The 18,137-nt window shown below is 40.0% G+C and overlaps 1 protein-coding gene across 2 annotated transcripts in view; it reads left to right on the top strand.

The window, feature by feature from the left end:
• The window catches only part of SETBP1 (SET binding protein 1), a 352,373-nt gene extending 335,086 nt beyond the window's left edge, over positions 1-17,287 (top strand). For both annotated transcript variants that reach the window (XM_065890468.1, XM_065890467.1), the window contains one exon: positions 16,662-17,287. In XM_065890468.1, the coding sequence (XP_065746540.1) occupies positions 16,662-17,287 (626 nt within the window). The remainder of the gene's footprint in view (positions 1-16,661) is intronic.
• The last annotated feature ends 850 nt before the right edge of the window (positions 17,288-18,137 follow it).

The following is an 18,137-nucleotide window of genomic DNA, read 5'->3' as shown; positions in this document are numbered from 1 at the left end:
CTTAGCAGAGTGACTTGACACATAGGAAGAGTTCAGCAAATTTGTGCTATTGTTGCTGCTACTATTGTTGTTGTCATTGTTATTGCTATTACCTGTTTTCCACCCTGGGTTGTTCCTGTCTCCTTCACCCACTCCTCAAGCTATTTGGATATCTCATGATTACGACTCAGCTTAGGTGCCTTCAACTCTAGGAAGCCTTCCCTTACACCCACTTTGAGAATCACTCCACGGCCAAGTTAGACACCACATCCTCTGTGCTCCTCTCCCTACAAGCTGGTTGATCACTGGTCCCTACATTTAATGTAGTGTCTGTGTCTCATGCTGCACTGTCCACTCCCCTATTGTCAGGCCTTATTTGACTTTGAAACCCCAGTACCTAGCACTGAGGTGGGCAAACAACAGCTAATCATTAAGTATTCATCAAAATGCACTGAACAACTGTTTCCTGCACAAAACCATCTGGTGCATGAAAACATATACTCTAGCATGATATTTATTAGAGCTGAGAGGCAGTGATTTGCCTTTATTTTCCATGGCAGCCCCAGAAACAGCAAACCATCCTGATACTGTTCAGCAGAGGGAGCAACCTGAAAGGGACCCCTGGGGCCTCCAGAATCTTCTGTTCAGTAACGGCAGACTAGCTCCGGGCTAATCCACCAGGATATCCTCCAGGGAAGATTAATTTCAAGTTAAGGAGTCAGCCTATATGGCATGGTATGTGTAGTGCATAGGTATGTGTTTATTCAGAGAAGGAAGAACTTGTACACATAAATGTGTCCCTTCACTCAGAAGTTCTGTGGGGTTTTCAGGATGAGCTTCTCAATGGAAAGCTGGAGATTGTACTGGACTAGGTGTAATTTAATTATTTTATATATGCTAGTCTTGCATTCTGTTCATAGTATTGATTTCCTGGGGGCAGCAGCCATTTCCTATTTAAGATTTGTCCCATTTGATGAGTATTGTGTATCCCATGAATTCTCAGAACCTTGGGTTCAATGGGATGAAAACAAGAGAAACAAAATCCAGGAACACTGTTATTAAGCAACATATAATCATATTTGGGTGTCAAGAAGCTCGTTCAGTGCTCGGTGCATAGTAGATACTCGGCAAACATGCCTGGACTGGACTTAACTAATTTTCCTCTCTCCAGAGCTGAGATTTTAGGAAAGACAGAAGGTTTAATGACAGGTTGGAAAGTGCCGTGTCTGTGAGAAGTTTAACTCAATTTATCTTCTCTGCATGTTTTGTACAGATTATACTCCCAACCACCTCTTGCCACAGTCAGACCCTCTTAAAAATCGAGTAATGATAATAATACATTTTACCTTCTTCCCAGTGATAGTATCATTCACACCTCCATTGAAACCCAGTGGGAGGTTTGGCTGTGAGGCATCACACCCAGGGGGAGTCAGGTACGATTATTGTAATGAGACTCCACGCTCAGAAATGCAGGAAAGAAAACCTCCCAAACATGAAGCAATTTCTGTTAAGATACTCATTTTATATCAAATATTCAAACTCCTCTTTGTAAATAGGAGAGAATGAAAGGACGCTCTTCCAGGGAAGATTTTATGTGGACGAGAACAAAAGGGCACAATATTTTATGATCAGTTTTGAGATGAAAGTGGCACGCCTGCCTTATTCATTGGCTTTTTCCATTTCCAGAAGTCTAATTAGATTGTTGGTTTAATGGTGGTGAGATAATGTAGTGGCAAGTGAAAGCAACTGTGTTAATGAGAAGAGGGGACAGTGCTTTGGGTTTCCTGTAATTAATGGAGAGTTTTTGAAAAACTTCTTGGTTCCAGTGAAGTTGGCATACTGAGCCCAGCTGTGGAGAAGGGGGACAAGGTCTTTCCTGCTTATTGCTGTGGAAATGGCCTCAGGCAACGTGGAAGAACTGTGTAATGACCGTCATTAAGAATGATCTTTAGTGGTCCAGGCAGACTGTAAGTCAGTCTAAGAGACTGGAGAAAGAATTTAGAGAGAATAGACAGGTGTGACAAAGAGAAAGAGACAGACAGAAAGACACAGAGAGAGGTATAACTCACCCGCAGCCCGCTCCACTCTAAGTTTGAGGGTCACTGGAATAATCCCAGAGCACCTCCCAGGGGGCCTCCTTCTCCTGCTGCTTAAACGAGAATTGACTAGACAAGACTGGATTAGAATAGACTAGAACGGATCTCTGCAAACCCCTTCATGTTGCAGCTGAGGAAATTGAGCTCAGAGAAGTGAACTGAATTACAAATATTACCTGCTAGGAATTGGGAAACCTGGACTCTTTCTGGCTACCACACAGACGTAAAGTGAAAACTGCATTTGAAATTCAAGGACCAGTGTTACTGCATAGCCTGCAGTACTTAATTCATTTCCTTAGGTGAGTCACAGTCTAAATGAGACTTCTGAGTCTCAGTTTCCTTACCAGTGAAATGAGAAAAATAATTTCTGCTTTTTAGGCAGTGGTGAGAAAGAAATGAAACAGCACCAATCCCATGTTCAAAACAATAGATCACTATTTTATGCCCCCTCTCATGTTAAAAATGAAGTCATGTCATTCCAGGATTTAATCATGTTGTCATAATTTAGTCATGTTATGACTCAGATCATAATACCCATTAACTATCTTTAGAAGTTTTATCCTCACTACCTCCTCCAAATACCCTTATCTCAGGGCACAGTCAAACCCCACCCCCTTACCTGTTAGGGCTTCATATTGAGCTCATCTTACTGGAACTTCTATAAGGCTTTGTTACAAATTGTCAGATATTTTTTAAGTACCTGCCACAATGATACATACAAGTAAAGATTAGTGCTTGCCCTAGGAGAACTTTCACACTATTTGGGAAGGCCTGACTCTAAGACGTGAGATGGCCAAGTAATATTTTTAACTTAATAGATTGAATAATAATCTCAGATACTAACAGAGCTATCATTTAGCAACCAAGAAATCATTCGTTTCCAACTGAAGGGCACTAAGGGAGTTCAGAGGACACTGAGATGACCTGTGCATGGGTATGTGTTTATTCAAAGAAGGAGGAACTTGTACACATAAATGTGTCCCTTCACTCAGAAGTTCTATGGGATTTTCAGAATGAGCTTCTCAATGGAAAGCTGGAGATTATACTGGCCTAGGTGTAATTTAATTACACTAGGACACTGAGATGATCTGGGAAGAGAAGAGTTGAGATGGCCTTCTAAGGATGGAACAAATTAAAAGCACAGAGATCTCTAAGACAGGAGTGTATGTGGAAGTAATGGCAGATGAGGCTGGAAGAGAGGTTTAGGGTCAGAACCTAGAGTCCCTGAAATTCTAGAATGAGTCATGGTGACCCTTCTGAAGGACAGTGATATCAAAATAAAGCCATGGGCCAATAGCTGTCTGCAGTTTTATTTTGATTGGCCTACACAGGTTTATACATTTTTTTTTTTTTTTTTTTTTTTTTTTGGCGGTACGCGGGCCTCTCACTGTTGTGGCCTCTCCCGTTGCGGAGCGCAGGCTCAGCGGCCATGGCTCACGGGCCCAGCCGCTCTGCGGCATGTGGGATCTTCCCGGACCGGGGCACGAACCCATGTCCCCTGCATCAGCAGGCGGACTCTCAACCACTGCGCCACCAGGGAAGCCCAGGTTTATACATTTTTTTAAATTAATTAATCTGCAGATTGTAAACATCAGGAGATTTACATAATAATCAAGAGTTCTGGCTTTTTGAAACTCATATTATCTGATAACTTTGGGCTTAGATTCCTACCTGGCAACAATGATTGATACAGAATAACATTTGCCCCATTAGATGGGCCATATTCTCTTTAGTTTCCCATGTCCTCCCCTATTCCCCCCACCTTTCTTCCTAATCCTGGCCAACCTCACTCATTATATTGGCTGTCTGGCTCCCTATAGGGAACCCTTAAAGGCATTTGACCTGGAGAAAGCAGCAGGATCAAAACAATATGCAAGAAGGCCTAGTCTAGCAGAAGTAGGGCAGGTGATCTGTAGTAATACCTTGTGTTATTCAACTATGAAATTTGGCGGTTAGAAAAGGCCTTTGAAATTGTAAAACTGAGAGAAATTTGGTGTTCTGATGCAGTCATTAGTAGAAAATTAACAGGAAACCCAGGTTTTCTCATTTCTTGTCCAGCTCCTTGTCTTTTTTTGCCTTAAGGAAATATGGTATGAAACTCACTTTGAAATAGGGCAACCCTTGCTTGAATCTTTGAGTCCATGACTTCTAAGATGTGTCCTTTGAGGCAATTATTTAACCTCTGAGGTCTCAGTTTTCATCTCTGTACAACAGAGATAGTAATGTCTTCACATGGTTGTGATCACAATTAAATGAGGAAATATGTGAAGTACTGCAGACTGCACCATAGATTCTCCAAAAATATTAGGTTCTCCCCCTTTCCCATAGTTTCATATGAGAGCAGAGATGATGCTGTCCACTTACCTTGTATGGTCTATGGTACGCCACAAAGAGTACATGCTACAAAAACAATCATTGAGTAAATGAATGATCCAAGAACACGTACACCCCACCCCACCCCCAACAAAGAATAAAAATTCTTTTTCTCCCACTCCCCCACCCAAGCTCCTAAAATGTGACATCTGTTATTTTACTGTCCTTTGTAAGTAACTCTATTAGTTTGCTTTATGAGGTCTACTTTCGAAAGAGACAAAAGGAGAGAACTTAGCTGCTTACCATCTCTCTCAAAGTTTCTCACCTGTTGAAGAATCCTCTTCCCTAGGAATTGTTCTGTTTCCTTGAAACCTCTTTAAACTAAGAGAGACCAGATAGCCTTCATACAACAATAAGGAAACATGAGTCTGTGTACCAATGGACAATTTCTAAGGACAGAGAGAAAGTACTGATGGAGGGAATTTCAACTGTTCAGTGATTCCAGCAATGTCTGTGAACACCCTGTGTGGCCTGGACCCAGGACTTGCCCCATAAAGATGACAGAGCTCAGAACAAAAGAGAGTAAGCCTGATATTACCTTTAAATTCAGCAGGGGATCAGACCAGCCTCAAGCAGTGTTCCTGGGTTGCTGGGAATAGTTTCAGTGCTCAGAAACACTCCTCCAAGGGATTTTCTTGCCCTCCAATACCTGAAAATATTTTGAGAGAACTTTCATTATTTTGAAATTCAGGTTTTTGTCAGTGCCTTTTAGGTCCAATCCTGGTCTTTGTCTCATACAAGTTGCCAGAGTTAAGTGATTTGGGCTTTACATATGGAAAGTTCATTTTGTTGTGTAATTAATGGGAAGCAGACTTTGGTAAGCTGATGATCCAGGCCCTTATTTATATGAGAGCATATGTCTGTGTTTTGTTTATGACTCACTCTCTTACTCCACTCATTGTAACTTGGGTTTGTTTACACTAACTTTTCCTAGAATCCGAGCCACATGGTATATGAGCCAATAATTTATGGTTTCTAAAAGGGAAAGATGATGAATGAGCTTTTTCCTGTTAAATTGTCAAATCTTAAATTGAGAAGGAGTATTTGCTGCGTTAAGTCTGTCCAAGCTTATATTTGAAAAAAAAAAAAAAGGTAAAGCAATAGCAACAAAAACAAAAACCCCAACCTACTGGTATAGTGCTCACAACTTGAATGTATATATAATTTGCCAAGAGAGCACGTGACCACTCCCCCGCAATAAACCATTATAATTCTGATCCAAATGTTCAGCAATGAAAAGACCATTCATCCCCCCACCCCCCACCCCTCCTCTGTCTCTGGCTCTGTCTCTCTCATTTCTGGTGTTACATAGTTAATATATAATATGTACATGTCTCCCTTTTCCAGGGGACCAATTGTTTTAATCAACCGGTGGACTTAAATGTTCAAGCTGGTTTTCTTAATGGTGCTAAATAAGTTCCAAACTTGTTTTTGTCATTGAAGCTTCACTTCTCCTATGGGGTGGTTTGAATTTCAGTCTATATTTCACAGTACTTCAGTGCTTTTTGTCATAGCTTGGATACTCCAAACAGTTAGTGGTGCTCTGAGGAGAGTAGGGAATCGCTAAAATATGTGAAGATCTAGTTTAATTTACAGTGATTTGGATCCCCTTCAATAAATCCTTTTCTATTTTACACACAGATTTTACAAAATAGATGGTAAGTGTTGGCTTAGGGTGAGTCATATGGATTGATTCCATTTCAAGTAAGTCAGCTGAGCTTGTGCTGGTCCCCAGTAGGAGGAAGTTGGAACTGAGTGCCTAGCACAACGCCTGGCACAAAGTGGGCTCAATCCATATTTGTTCTAAGAATACATAAGAATGGCTAAGATACGGTCCTTGTGCCTTAAGAAAACACAATTTAAGAGAAGAGATAAATGCAGATTAATCCCATAATCTTAAAACAGGACAGACTATGTGAAGTGCTATCAGAGAGATATAAGCAATGTACAGGGGACCAGAAAGATTAACGTTGAAATGAAAGTACTTCATGGCTTTTAGGAAGAGGACTTTATTTCACTGAATTCCAGCTGAAATTGGAAAGCACTGGAACCACACCTAGCATTGTTTTGTCTTTTTCTTTCCTTTTCCCACTAGGGTGGGAGAATTGCCTCTGGATAAGAGAAAAATGTAAGGCTTTTCTTTCCCCACTCCAATGTCAGATGCAATATCCTTTCTGGCAGAAATAATAGAGTTGGGCATACACCTGTAGGCTATGCAAAATTATTGTTTCTGTGGTACATCCATTGTCTACTAACCAGACACAAAAATATATGAAAGTCTAAAGCAATGGGTATAAATTGCTTGCTGGTGTTATGAAGAATTCAGGGATATTTTATTGTATAAATTGACATTTTTTCTTGAAAAACTTCAATAAAGAGAAAAATAGTAGCAGGCGCTTAAGTCACATGAATCATGCCCAGATGGATTAAAGGGAAGGTTAACATGAGGGTATTCAGACTCTCTGGAAACCTCACAAACATGGACCCTCTCTGAGAAAACAAAAATAAGATTCCAGACTTTCACAGTGGACTAAAACCAATAAAATTAAATTGTGTAGAGTTAAATAGAAGGCTTGCTTTTAAGCTCAAAAACCAATTCCACATAGCAATGGCCAAGTTTGGTGGCCAAACTTATGAAAGTGTTTAAGAGCGTTAATTGAGCTTCATTTAATATGAACTAACCGTGTGATATTGCTGAAAAAAAAAAAAATGCAGGTTGTTTTGTTGGTTGTCTGTTTTTAATGTGGCTCACATTAATAGAACATTAATAGAAGTGTAGTGCCTTATGCATTCATCACTTCATACTTGGAAAATCAGTTCAATTCTGGGCACCAAAATTTAAGGTGGGATTTGTCAGATGATTAAATCTCCAGAGGAAGGTAATCAAAATGGAATATAGCCTAGAAGTAATCTCATATGAGACACAGATGAAGGAATTGAGGATATTTTACCTAGAACAGAGAAGACTTGGAGGTGTATAACTATTTTTACAGAATCATATTTATTCTGAAGTGAGGGTCCTGCCAAGAAATTAAGAGATTTGTCTGATGGCAGAGAACTGAGGGGTGAAAAGTCATGATGAGAACTTCATTCTCCTAACGTCCTGGTCAATATGTTTTCTAACAAAACAAATTGTAAACAAAAGTCTGAGTTTTAAGTAAACAAATGTAATTATTAAGTCCAGTTAGAAAACAGAACATGAATACCAACCATTTGATGTAATTCTTGAAGTTCTAGCACGGTCAATAAGGATTTATTTCATCTGAGCCTAAATATTAAAAATGTGAAAATTTTCATGAGAGCATGTTTGTTACATTATTCTTTGTTCTTCTAATTTTTTTTTCCAAATTTAAAAGAAAGGGAATCTCTCACAATCAAGTATGAACATGCATCTACAATAGTTGGAGTATTATATAAGGGATGGTATTTATGGTTAAGGATACTGCTATGCCACATTTGAGAGGAAAGAAAGAAGAAATATAAAGAGCCCTTTGAGAGCGTGCAACCACCCCCGCCGTGTGACCACCTGGCATGCTGTGAGACTCAACAGATGTAGCGTCAAACTTTTTGGCATTAACTGCGTTTCTATCCAGCCTCTCACGTTGTCTAGTCAGTCTGCTGGGGCTTGAGCTACATGCAACATACAAAAGCCAGAGTTGATTGAAACAGAGAGGGGTTAAATGTCCCTAGTATTCCTCAGTTTACGAGTGCCACCACTCACAATTCACTCCTCTTCAACCCACTCTGACTCTAATAAGTATCACCCCCAGAAGAACTCCCAGAGTTAAAATTCTTCTGTGGATTCATCCTGGGCAATTCCTACTAATAATATGCACAGTGCACCTTAGAGGCTGATACAGTTGCCCCTGTTTCTAGTTCTCTGATCTCTGAACTCTCACCCTTCACCCAGCTTTCTCAGGCCAAAGCCCTGGTTCCCTTCCTTAGAGGTTCTCTGAACAATCTGGCAGTGTTCTTATTCATCTTAGTCTCTGCAAATCTTAGTCTCTGGAGACAAGTTACCACTGCCTTTATCTGTCCAAAGCCACAGCTGGTTTGTCCAAATTCCAGGCTCATGAAATGACTGGCATTATTACCCTGTGGTCAGAAAACTCAAGGATTCTGAAAACCTAGGGACCAGGACCACACAACTGCCTTACCGAATAAAGGAGGTCAGCATCAAATCCCATTCCAGAGTCCCATGGATGGGACACTCTTGACTGCCTTGGAATTACATGCAATTCAATTAAAGGTGCTCTAGGGAATAGGAAGATTAATGATATTAGGCTTTGGCTTCTAGGATTTACAATCTGAAATGCTCTAGCAGGAAATATTAATCAAGCATCTACTATGAGAAAGGAGCTGTGCTCTTTGTTATGAGGGGTACAAAGAACACATGCTGTCTTCAAGAAGCTTTAATGGCTTCTTAGGCCTTGCCCTCATAGAAAGTTAAATTCCTCTAGGATTAAATACTGTATGAATGAAGTCTTCAAGAGTCTAGAAAAACAAAGGAAAACTTTTAAGCAGTTCAAATTTTTGATCGTGAATGATATTGGTAACATAATTTTGAAGTTACCCCATGTAAATACATATTTAGAATATGTGTACTCATCTTTTAAAATGTAAACTTTAAAAGGTGAGATAAATCTGAAATAAATAATATTCTTAAAATAAATTTAAATTTCATTTAACTGTATTATTAATGAAACAAATTTTTACTAATATTAATATTTTGAATAATGTTCAGAGAGGACCAAGTGATTGAGTTTGAATACTTCTTTTTGAAAATCTTGGGGTTCTTCTAACACTTGTGATTAAGCAATTTGAAGGTCTCATTTCAAATTCAGTTTGTTTCAATACTTGTTAGTAGATGTTATAGGTTAAAAGGATATTTCACATAAACGTAGATCCAAAAGGAGACAGCGTATCATTTTGCTTAAATCATAATACTATTTTTTTCAATCCCATCCATCAATTAAGTAAAGGGTTTTTTTGCTGAAATTCAACTAACCAACTTCCTTTATTAACAGTCAGATGGTCTTGCATTTCAAAAGACATTGCATTTTTTTAATGAGTTCAAATCTCTGAAACCCTTCATTTGGAAGTTAACTCTGTTTACAAGATTTTTTAATTTGCATTTTTAAGGATGTTATAGGTTATAATATTTTCAGCAACAAAATTGTCAAAAATGGAAACATTTCCAATCAATTTAAAAAAATGCTGTCTCCATAGTATGAGTTTGCTTCTAAAAGCAGTTACTTTTTGCCCATTTTGCCCTAAAGGGACATTAAGGTTTTTTTTTGTTTTTTGACAACTGCTAGGTAACATTACAGACAGCCCATTGACAGCACTGAGAAGGTGAAAACATTTAGAACACTTCTCTCAAAGTAGAAGAAAATTGCCAAATTTGTCTTTGAAAATAGCAACTCTTTTATACAGTTTACTGCAAGGTAACCAATAAAACTCTCTGTGGTATATAACATATTTCATGGATATTCCTGACCTCATTACAAAGTATTTTTATTTTTTGTTAAAGTTTTTTTTATTGTTTAAAGATCTTAATTTTCTAAACCATGTTCAGGACCTGACAACACCTGAAGGGAATAAACTGATGGGATGCCATCAGCCCCTTGAATGCATGTGGTCTCTTCTTTTCCCAGGAACGTCATGCCCAACTGTGACAGGTGACACATCATGCAGCCCAAATAAGGGCATCACCCACCATCACTCCATATAGTAAGCATTAGAATGCTTAACTTAGTTCTTATTTTTCAGATAAGATATAAATAATATAAATTAAAATAATGTACATTTTTATATATTATATAAAAATGTATATATAATAAAGTTAAATACATCAAATTTATATTTTTACATATATGTACATATATTTACATAAAATATGTATATTATAAAATATATTTTTATGTATATTATATACTTATACAAAAATATTATTATATAAAATAATTTATATAATAATATGTCTTTATTGCAGCCCAGTTTCCTCCTTGGGAACATGCACCCCACTTGAGAGGCTGCCAATTTAGAACAGGATCAGATCTGGAGAGGCAGAGAGGAGCTCCCACACATAAACATGCAGGCGCACACCCACCGTTTCACCTCTCCATCAGTCGAACCGCTCCTCACCTCCTACCTTCACTTTTCCCGTGGAGAAATGTGAAATAGGAGCAAAACAAAGACCAGGGTCTCCTAATCCATTGCAGCTGAGATGGAATGTTCTTTCACAATAAACCCCTAAGAGGAAGCTGTCATTTAATAGTCAAGCAGTGGGCTTCCCTGGTGGCGCAGTGGTTGAAAGTCCGCCTGCCGATGCAGGGGACACGGGTTCGTGCCCCGGTCCGGGAAGATCCCACATGCCGCGGAGCAGCTGGGCCCATGAGCCGTGGCCGCTGAGCCTGTGCGTCCAGAGCCTGTGCTCCGCAATGGGAGAGGCCACAACAGTGAGAGGCCCGCGTACTGCAAAAAAAAAAAAAAGTCAAGCAGTTACTGTGCATTAAACAAGCTAGTCACATTTTCAGAGAAACCCCAAACTGTATTAAGGTGACTTTAAGAACAGAATGGAAGTACCATTCTATCGTGACAAATGCCCCACATCTGCTAACACTTAATTCTAAATTATGGCTTTCAAATTGGAAAGCAGTGGTATATAGCATGTGTGCTGATGACTGGCAGTGACTCTTCTGATGTGCTCTGACCACGAGAAGCCTCACCAGCCAAGGCAACTTGCCATCTTTTTCAAACGAGCTTTTAAGACCAGGACACAAAGGTTAATTTAAATTCTAAGGAAGAAGGAAAAAAGATTGCTTGCCAAGGCAAGTTGCTTCATATATCCCATTAGAAAATAAAAAGCAGCATTTGGAAAACGAGATCATTATTGAGTTAAGTACAAAAGTATCCCAAAAAATGCACATTTTCATGGGAGAACATTAAACAATTGAATTCCCTTGAACTTGTGTTTGCTGCCCATGTACTACGTACCAAATCTTGTACTGCTGTGTGAATAACTGGGAGTACAGAGGGAAGACATGGCCTTTGCCTTTGAAGAATCTTCTAAGTATCAGCATACAAAGCAATTCACACTGCAGCTCTGTGCCTTGACTGAGGCTGATGGTTCTCCAGCCCTGTCCATCTGGAGGGCAACTCCACTCCGGGCAGTTCTGCAGTCCCCAATATTTCTCTACCTTCCCAATTCAAACAGCAAGAAGAATTCTAATTAGTCTAGAGACAAATTTGCCTCCCTCTCTGACCCATCCAAAACTTTATAAAACTAGAATGTGTCTTACACATGGGCAAATTCTCCAAACCGTTAGCACCTATTTCTTAGGAACCTCTATACAGCTAAGCCTCATTAGCCCTTACCTTGCTCACAGTGCTTACACAACATCTGTACAAAGTCAGTGTGCAAAAGCAGTGATAAGTCCAGTGTTTGATTACCATAAAAGAAGTAGCAAAATCAACAAACACTGATGAGCCAATCATCTGATAATGGGAGCAAAGAGAAAATCTAGATCTGGATCAAAACCAACTCAATCATTTGCATGGCAATTTTAGGTACAGAAAAAGTCTACAAGATGATTTGCATTGCAGAGTTACGAAGAAATGAATTCATATTTTGCCTTGGCCACTCATAATTATTCTTTAAGGCTAACAAAGAACAGGCAAGATATAGGACAATTATAGGAAGGAGAGCAAATATGGAATCAATCTTGGTGCAAGAGCCCAGAAATTACTGTCTAATAATGAAACAATTTGAAGAGAGAAAAATCTGTTAACATTTAGAGGAACAGTGAAATCATAAGCAGTAAGGAGAAAGACTTGTGAATATCAAACCCTGCCAAGTCCAAAGCCCTCCTCTCCACCACACTAGGATTTCAAAATTATTAGATGAAACAAATGTCGTAGAAAGCCACCTCACTTTTGGTAAGGCAATAGATAATGAGTATAGGTAAGTATTATAGCAATCTTTAAATACAGAAACATCTAGTCTAACTGTTCAGTGTAATAGATGAAGAGAGACCCAGAGGGGCTATGCAGTTGGTCACAACATAAAAACCACAGTGCTCATTCATTCTTTCCTCCCATTCAGCCAGGAGGGTAGCTACCAGCAGGAGTTTTCTAGGGAGATTATGCATGCCCTTTACTGAGGACGTTTATTCTTCTAAAATTATTTAGGTGAAATAAAGCCCAAGAATATGAAAACCAGAGCACCCCCCACCCCCTGCCAGTCCTAGCATCCTGAGAAAGATGTTCTACTGACACTAATCATTTATATTTTTTTAACCATGTATTATGGAACTAGCAAGTATATACCAAAGTAGCAGAATAGCATAATAAACCTCTGTGTGCTCATCACTCAGCTTCAACATAATCAACTCATTTCACTCTTGTTTTAGGAATACTTCCACTCCCCTCCTCCCTCCCTTATTATTTTGAAGCCGGTTCCAGATGATACCATATGATTTCACCTATTAATAATTTTGTATGTATTTCTAAAAGACAGGTACTTTGAAAAATGATCACAATGCAATTATCACACCTAAGAAAGTTAGCAATAATTATATAATATCAAGAAACACCCAGACATTATTCAAATTTCCATGAATTTATAAAATATCTCTTTTGACAGATTGTTTAAATTGGTATCCAAATATGATCTTTTTATCTCTTCTCTCTTTTAATTTACAGTTCCACCCTCCCCCCTAACCTCGCAACTTATTTGTTGAAGGCGCCAGGTTGTTTGCCCTGAGCTTCCCACAGACTGCTTTACTGAATGGATCTCGGTGTGTCCTCTGTATTCCGCGGTACTTAGGTCTAGAGCTGAGCTGCCCAGTATGGTAGCCACTAACCACATGTAGCTATTTAACTTTAAATTAAACTAAATGTAGAGTCGATTTCTCAATCACTTGCCATATGTCAGGTGCCCAGTAGCCACATGTGGCTAGTGACTGCTGTATGGGACAGCATAGATATAGACCAGTTCCACCACTGCAGAATTTCTATAGGACAATGCTACTCTAGAGACTTGATAAAGTCCCATAAGGTAGCTTTGGAGGGAAGAAGTGTTGAAATCTCATCCACCCAGTCTTTGACTCACAGTTAATCTGCACTGGGGTCACTTTAAACCTTCACGTCTGGATATTGAAAATGAAATAAAAATTCAAGGGATCTGTGTATTTCTAAATTTACATGAATGATATGCTTACAAATACTTTTGTTATTTGCTTTATTCAAGTTTTTTTTTTAGATTTAACCATGTTGATATATGTATTTTATTCCTTTTAACAGACGTGTATACAATATTCCATTATTTGAATGTATCGCAGTGCTTCATTATCTTTTTAATTAATATTTATATTGTTTTAAGTCTTCTGTAACATACACTGAGCTTCAAGGGATGTCCTTGGCCTCCTGTTACATATGAGCAAAAGAGGTGACCTGGCCTTGGGATCTCTGGGGCACTGGGCACGCCCATCTTCAACTCTAGTAGTTATTGCCCAATCGCTCTCCAAAATGATTGTGTCAATTTGCTCTCCTGCCAACACTCTGCAAGTGTTCCTACTTCCTTACAGAATTATACATATTAGGTAGTTTCAGACTTTTAATTTTTACCAATATGGGTTCACATATATGCAGTAAAAGTACAAATTCAAGCAGGGAAAGGAAAGGAAATGGAATTGATGATGGAGCACTGACTTAGCTGACTCTAAAATGTTTTCTTGCTTAAAAAAAAAATAAAGCATGTATGGCAAAAAATTAATGTTTATTAAATGTGAATGGTGGGTACAAAAGAGTTGGTTATGATATTTTTATTATTGTTTGGTAGGTTTACAGTAATCGGAATAAATTTTTATTTCATAATCACTTTTCAATGCAAGGGCCTAATAGAAAATTATGCAGCATCTAACAAATTATTGAATATGGAATTATCTACTAGGTTCCTTTTTGTTTGTTTGACATTTCATGCTAAAAAATAAAAGTACTGAGAAGAAATATCCATTGGTTGTATTTGCCCCAAATGATCTCCAGCTCAGCTCACGGAGTTTTCCAGTCAAGCTTTACTCAGTCAAAAATTGCCAACTAATTGCCCAAAATGATTTACTTTGTACCTGCATGCTGTATTATGTGTCACATAGCATTTTCTTCTCTTTGGATGATATAAACTAAAAAGAAGGTAAACTGCAAGTGGAACTTTTATTTATAATAATGCCAAATGTTTTGTGGGGTATTTCTGACTAGTTTTCATTTCCTCATGAACTCTGTGAACAAGGTAAATGGCTTAGCTCTGACATGGAGACCTGCTCTTAGTGTCACTATATTTGCAATGGTCGATTTAAAAATCCAAACTAAAACTCCTTTAGAGAAGAATATGATTATAAGGCAGCAACAATCAGTGTGATTCATCAGTGGAGAAACAGTTTTTAAATCCCTTCCATGTACAAGGCACCATGCTATGCCCTGTGAGGGACATATAGACCAACAAAAGTCGGTCTCTGCATCTGAAAACTTAAAATCAAGCAAGCTTTTCCTTTTACAACACTAAGTACAAAAATTTTATTTTTGTAGCCAGAAGCTCACTCTGGCTTTGTTCTATTTTGATCTTTATAACTTATTTTAAAGATTGCTCAGTAGTTATTCATTGCACAGTAAGTCTCACAATGACCTTTGGCCAAAAGCAGTACCATTTTGGCCTGTCCTGTGGAACTCAGAGCTTCCCACTCCATGAAACTTGTGACATAAATAACTTCAAATAAAACCTTCTGGGAGATCTGTGTCGGGCACAACATGAGAGAGAAATGGGGAAAAGCAGGGAAAGAACCAAGCAGGAGTGCCCAAGAGTAAGTGACAGCAGTGTCTTTGTTTTCAGCATTTTTTCCTCATCTCCCTTAAGATATTTATTCTTCTGGTCCACTAGTAGTTGAAAAAATATGGGATGACACAACAAACCATGATGCTAAAATGAAACACATTTGTTTTTAGGCCTGCAACGTTTCGTAGGGTTGACGACAACTACATGGGCTTCTTTGGGGATGAGCATTTAGTGTAAATCACAGCAGCAAACACTAAGGACACACTTCTTAAGCTTATAAGTAGCCAGAGGGAGGAGCCAGTGTGAAGATGGGTTATCAGGACGTGTGTGAGTGCCTGTGTATATGTGTGTATACACATGTATGTACACGTTTGCCTCTAGTGAACAATACAAGGAGAAAGAACGATCTAAAGGAGGAAAGGTCTGCTACGTCTTGAAGCCATTCACACTTTATGGTGTCTGAACTTCAAAATGAAGCAGTTCTGAAGGCTATTTAGTGGCGGCAGTACAGGACTTCCTGCAACTAGAAGTTTGGCTCATAAAATAGAGACGCATCTGGCCACCAGGACATGAAAAGAGCTCCTTGCAAACAACAGCCCGGTAGCACGGGTGTAAATGATTCAGAAACACCTGGCTGGTATTTCCCTTGGGGTTTCCAGAAGGTGAACTAGTTAAGAAAGACTTGGTCAATTGGACATCATCAGGCAAGCTGACAAGTCCAGACCATTGGGGAAAAAATTAGAGATGGGATCATCCCAAATAGAGTGTTCCTGAAAAGTATCCTCCCTCTGTCATTGGAGGAGGGTTAGAAATACAATAGGTTCGGTTAGATATTCTAGTTCAGGTCAAGGCACCTCTTTTTCGAGGCTGACGGTACAAATGAATGATCCAGATTGCTTGATCCAGAGGGCTGCTTGTCATTTTTTCCATTCAGCATCTTTTACAAAAAGATGAAGTATAGCCTAATGCTAAATTGAATTAGATCAAATGTCAAAGGGCTGAATAAAAAATAAAAGCTATGATAGGAGAAAGTAATGGGAGAATTTATATTGTGATTGTGACATTGATTTCTATGGTAGATCTTCCTACATTGTGTGAGCCTCAGTTTCCAAACTTAAAAATGGGAACAAGTGTATTTCATGGGATTGTTGTAGCGACTGAAATAATGAAATGCTTTGTACACATAATATTCAACCCATGTTTATTTTTATTACTTTTAATTTTAATAAAGGAAAAAGAAGAAATAGTGGGTACTGCGTCATAGTTATAGCATTAATTTTCCACAATCTTCATAGCCAAATATAATGCCAGCTGTCACTGAAAAGACTAGGTTTAAGGCAGTCTGGCATCCTGTAATCAGTTTCTTCTCTCTTCCCTTCCCGCAGCCAGCTCCTCGCTGAAGAAGCGATTCAAGCGGCGGGAGATCGAAGCCATCCAGTGCGAGGTGCGGAAGATGTGCAACTACACCAAGATTCTGTCCACCAAGAAGAACCTGGACCATGTGAACAAGATCCTGAAGGCCAAGCGGCTGCAGAGACAATCAAAGACAGGCAACAACTTCGTCAAGAAGAGGAGAGGGCGTCCCCGGAAGCAGCCCACGCAGTTTGATGAGGACTCCAGAGACCAAATGCCGGTGCTGGAAAAATGCATCGACCTTCCCAGCAAAAGGGGTCAGAAGCCAAGCCTGAGCCCGCTCGTCTTGGAGCCGGCCGCCAGCCAAGACACCATCATGGCCACCATCGAGGCGGTCATCCACATGGCCCGGGAGGCTCCTCCCCTGCCCCCGCCACCGCCCCCACCCCTCCCGCCGCCGCCGCCGCCGCCGCCACCACCCCCGCCGCCCCCTCTGCCCAAGACCCCCAGAGGAGGCGGGAAGAGGAAACACAAACCTCAGCCTGCGGCCCAGCCCACGCAGCAGCCGGCCCCGCAGCAGCCCCTTCCCCAGGAAGAGGAGGTGAAGGCCAAAAGGCAGAGGAAGTCGCGAGGGAGTGAGAGCGATGTCCTTCCCTAGGGTGGGCCTGGGCGTCAGAACCTGGGGCTGGGGAAACTGACGCATTGGAAGTGCAGTGAGCCGGGGCTGGGTCCGAATGCCCTTCTCTCCCGAAGCTGGGCAGGCAGACTCGGGCCAGATGACGGGGTTGAGCCTTCAGGAGCTCTTGGGAAAGCAAAGCAGGGGAACGTCTTCAAAAGAAGTGTGTCTGTGCTTTACAGCAGTTCCCAGCCAAGGGGCACTTCAGTATGGCTAGATCCTTGACAGGCAGCACAAGACCCATCAAGGAGGAGAAAGACGGTGGTGCTCTCCGACAGCCGCCAGACCTCCCGCATCCAAGGTGCGCCCTTGATTCCGTTGCATTTGCTGGCCAGGAAAATTGAAAGGGGAACACCCTCAATTAGGAAACATTCCAAGGGGAGAAAAGCCGCAAATTTCTCAGCTGGCTTTGTTGTAAGCCACTTCCATTTAATTGGTTTTTATTTCTTTTGGTTTTTCAAGCTTGGCTAGGCTTTGGGGCACCAACATCATCTTCAGGTGACCTGAATCTTTACGTTAACAATACAGTTTCTCAGATGGACTCGTCATCAGAGGGTGGAATTGTAGTGATAGGCAACCTTAGACATGCATTCATAATTCTTCTGTGTGTCTCCTCTATCACACATATAATGATTTTTAGAATCATCTGTTCCTACTTTTTCTTTGCCCATTGTACTCCCATATGCCTTTTCATTAACTTACTTGCTGCCTTCTTTAACTTGGTACACACCTAAATAATGCAAACCTTACCTGTGTTGTAATGTTCACCCTTGGCATGCTGTCCCAAGGAACTTGGCTTTGAACTTCAGTCATTGTGAAACAAATACTTTGT

Source organism: Phocoena phocoena, chromosome 13, assembly GCF_963924675.1.
Source record: "Phocoena phocoena chromosome 13, mPhoPho1.1, whole genome shotgun sequence".
Lineage (NCBI taxonomy): Eukaryota > Metazoa > Chordata > Mammalia > Artiodactyla > Phocoenidae > Phocoena > Phocoena phocoena.
The sequence above is the reverse complement of the archived record's forward strand: the minus strand, read 5'-3'. Positions and strand labels throughout refer to the sequence as shown.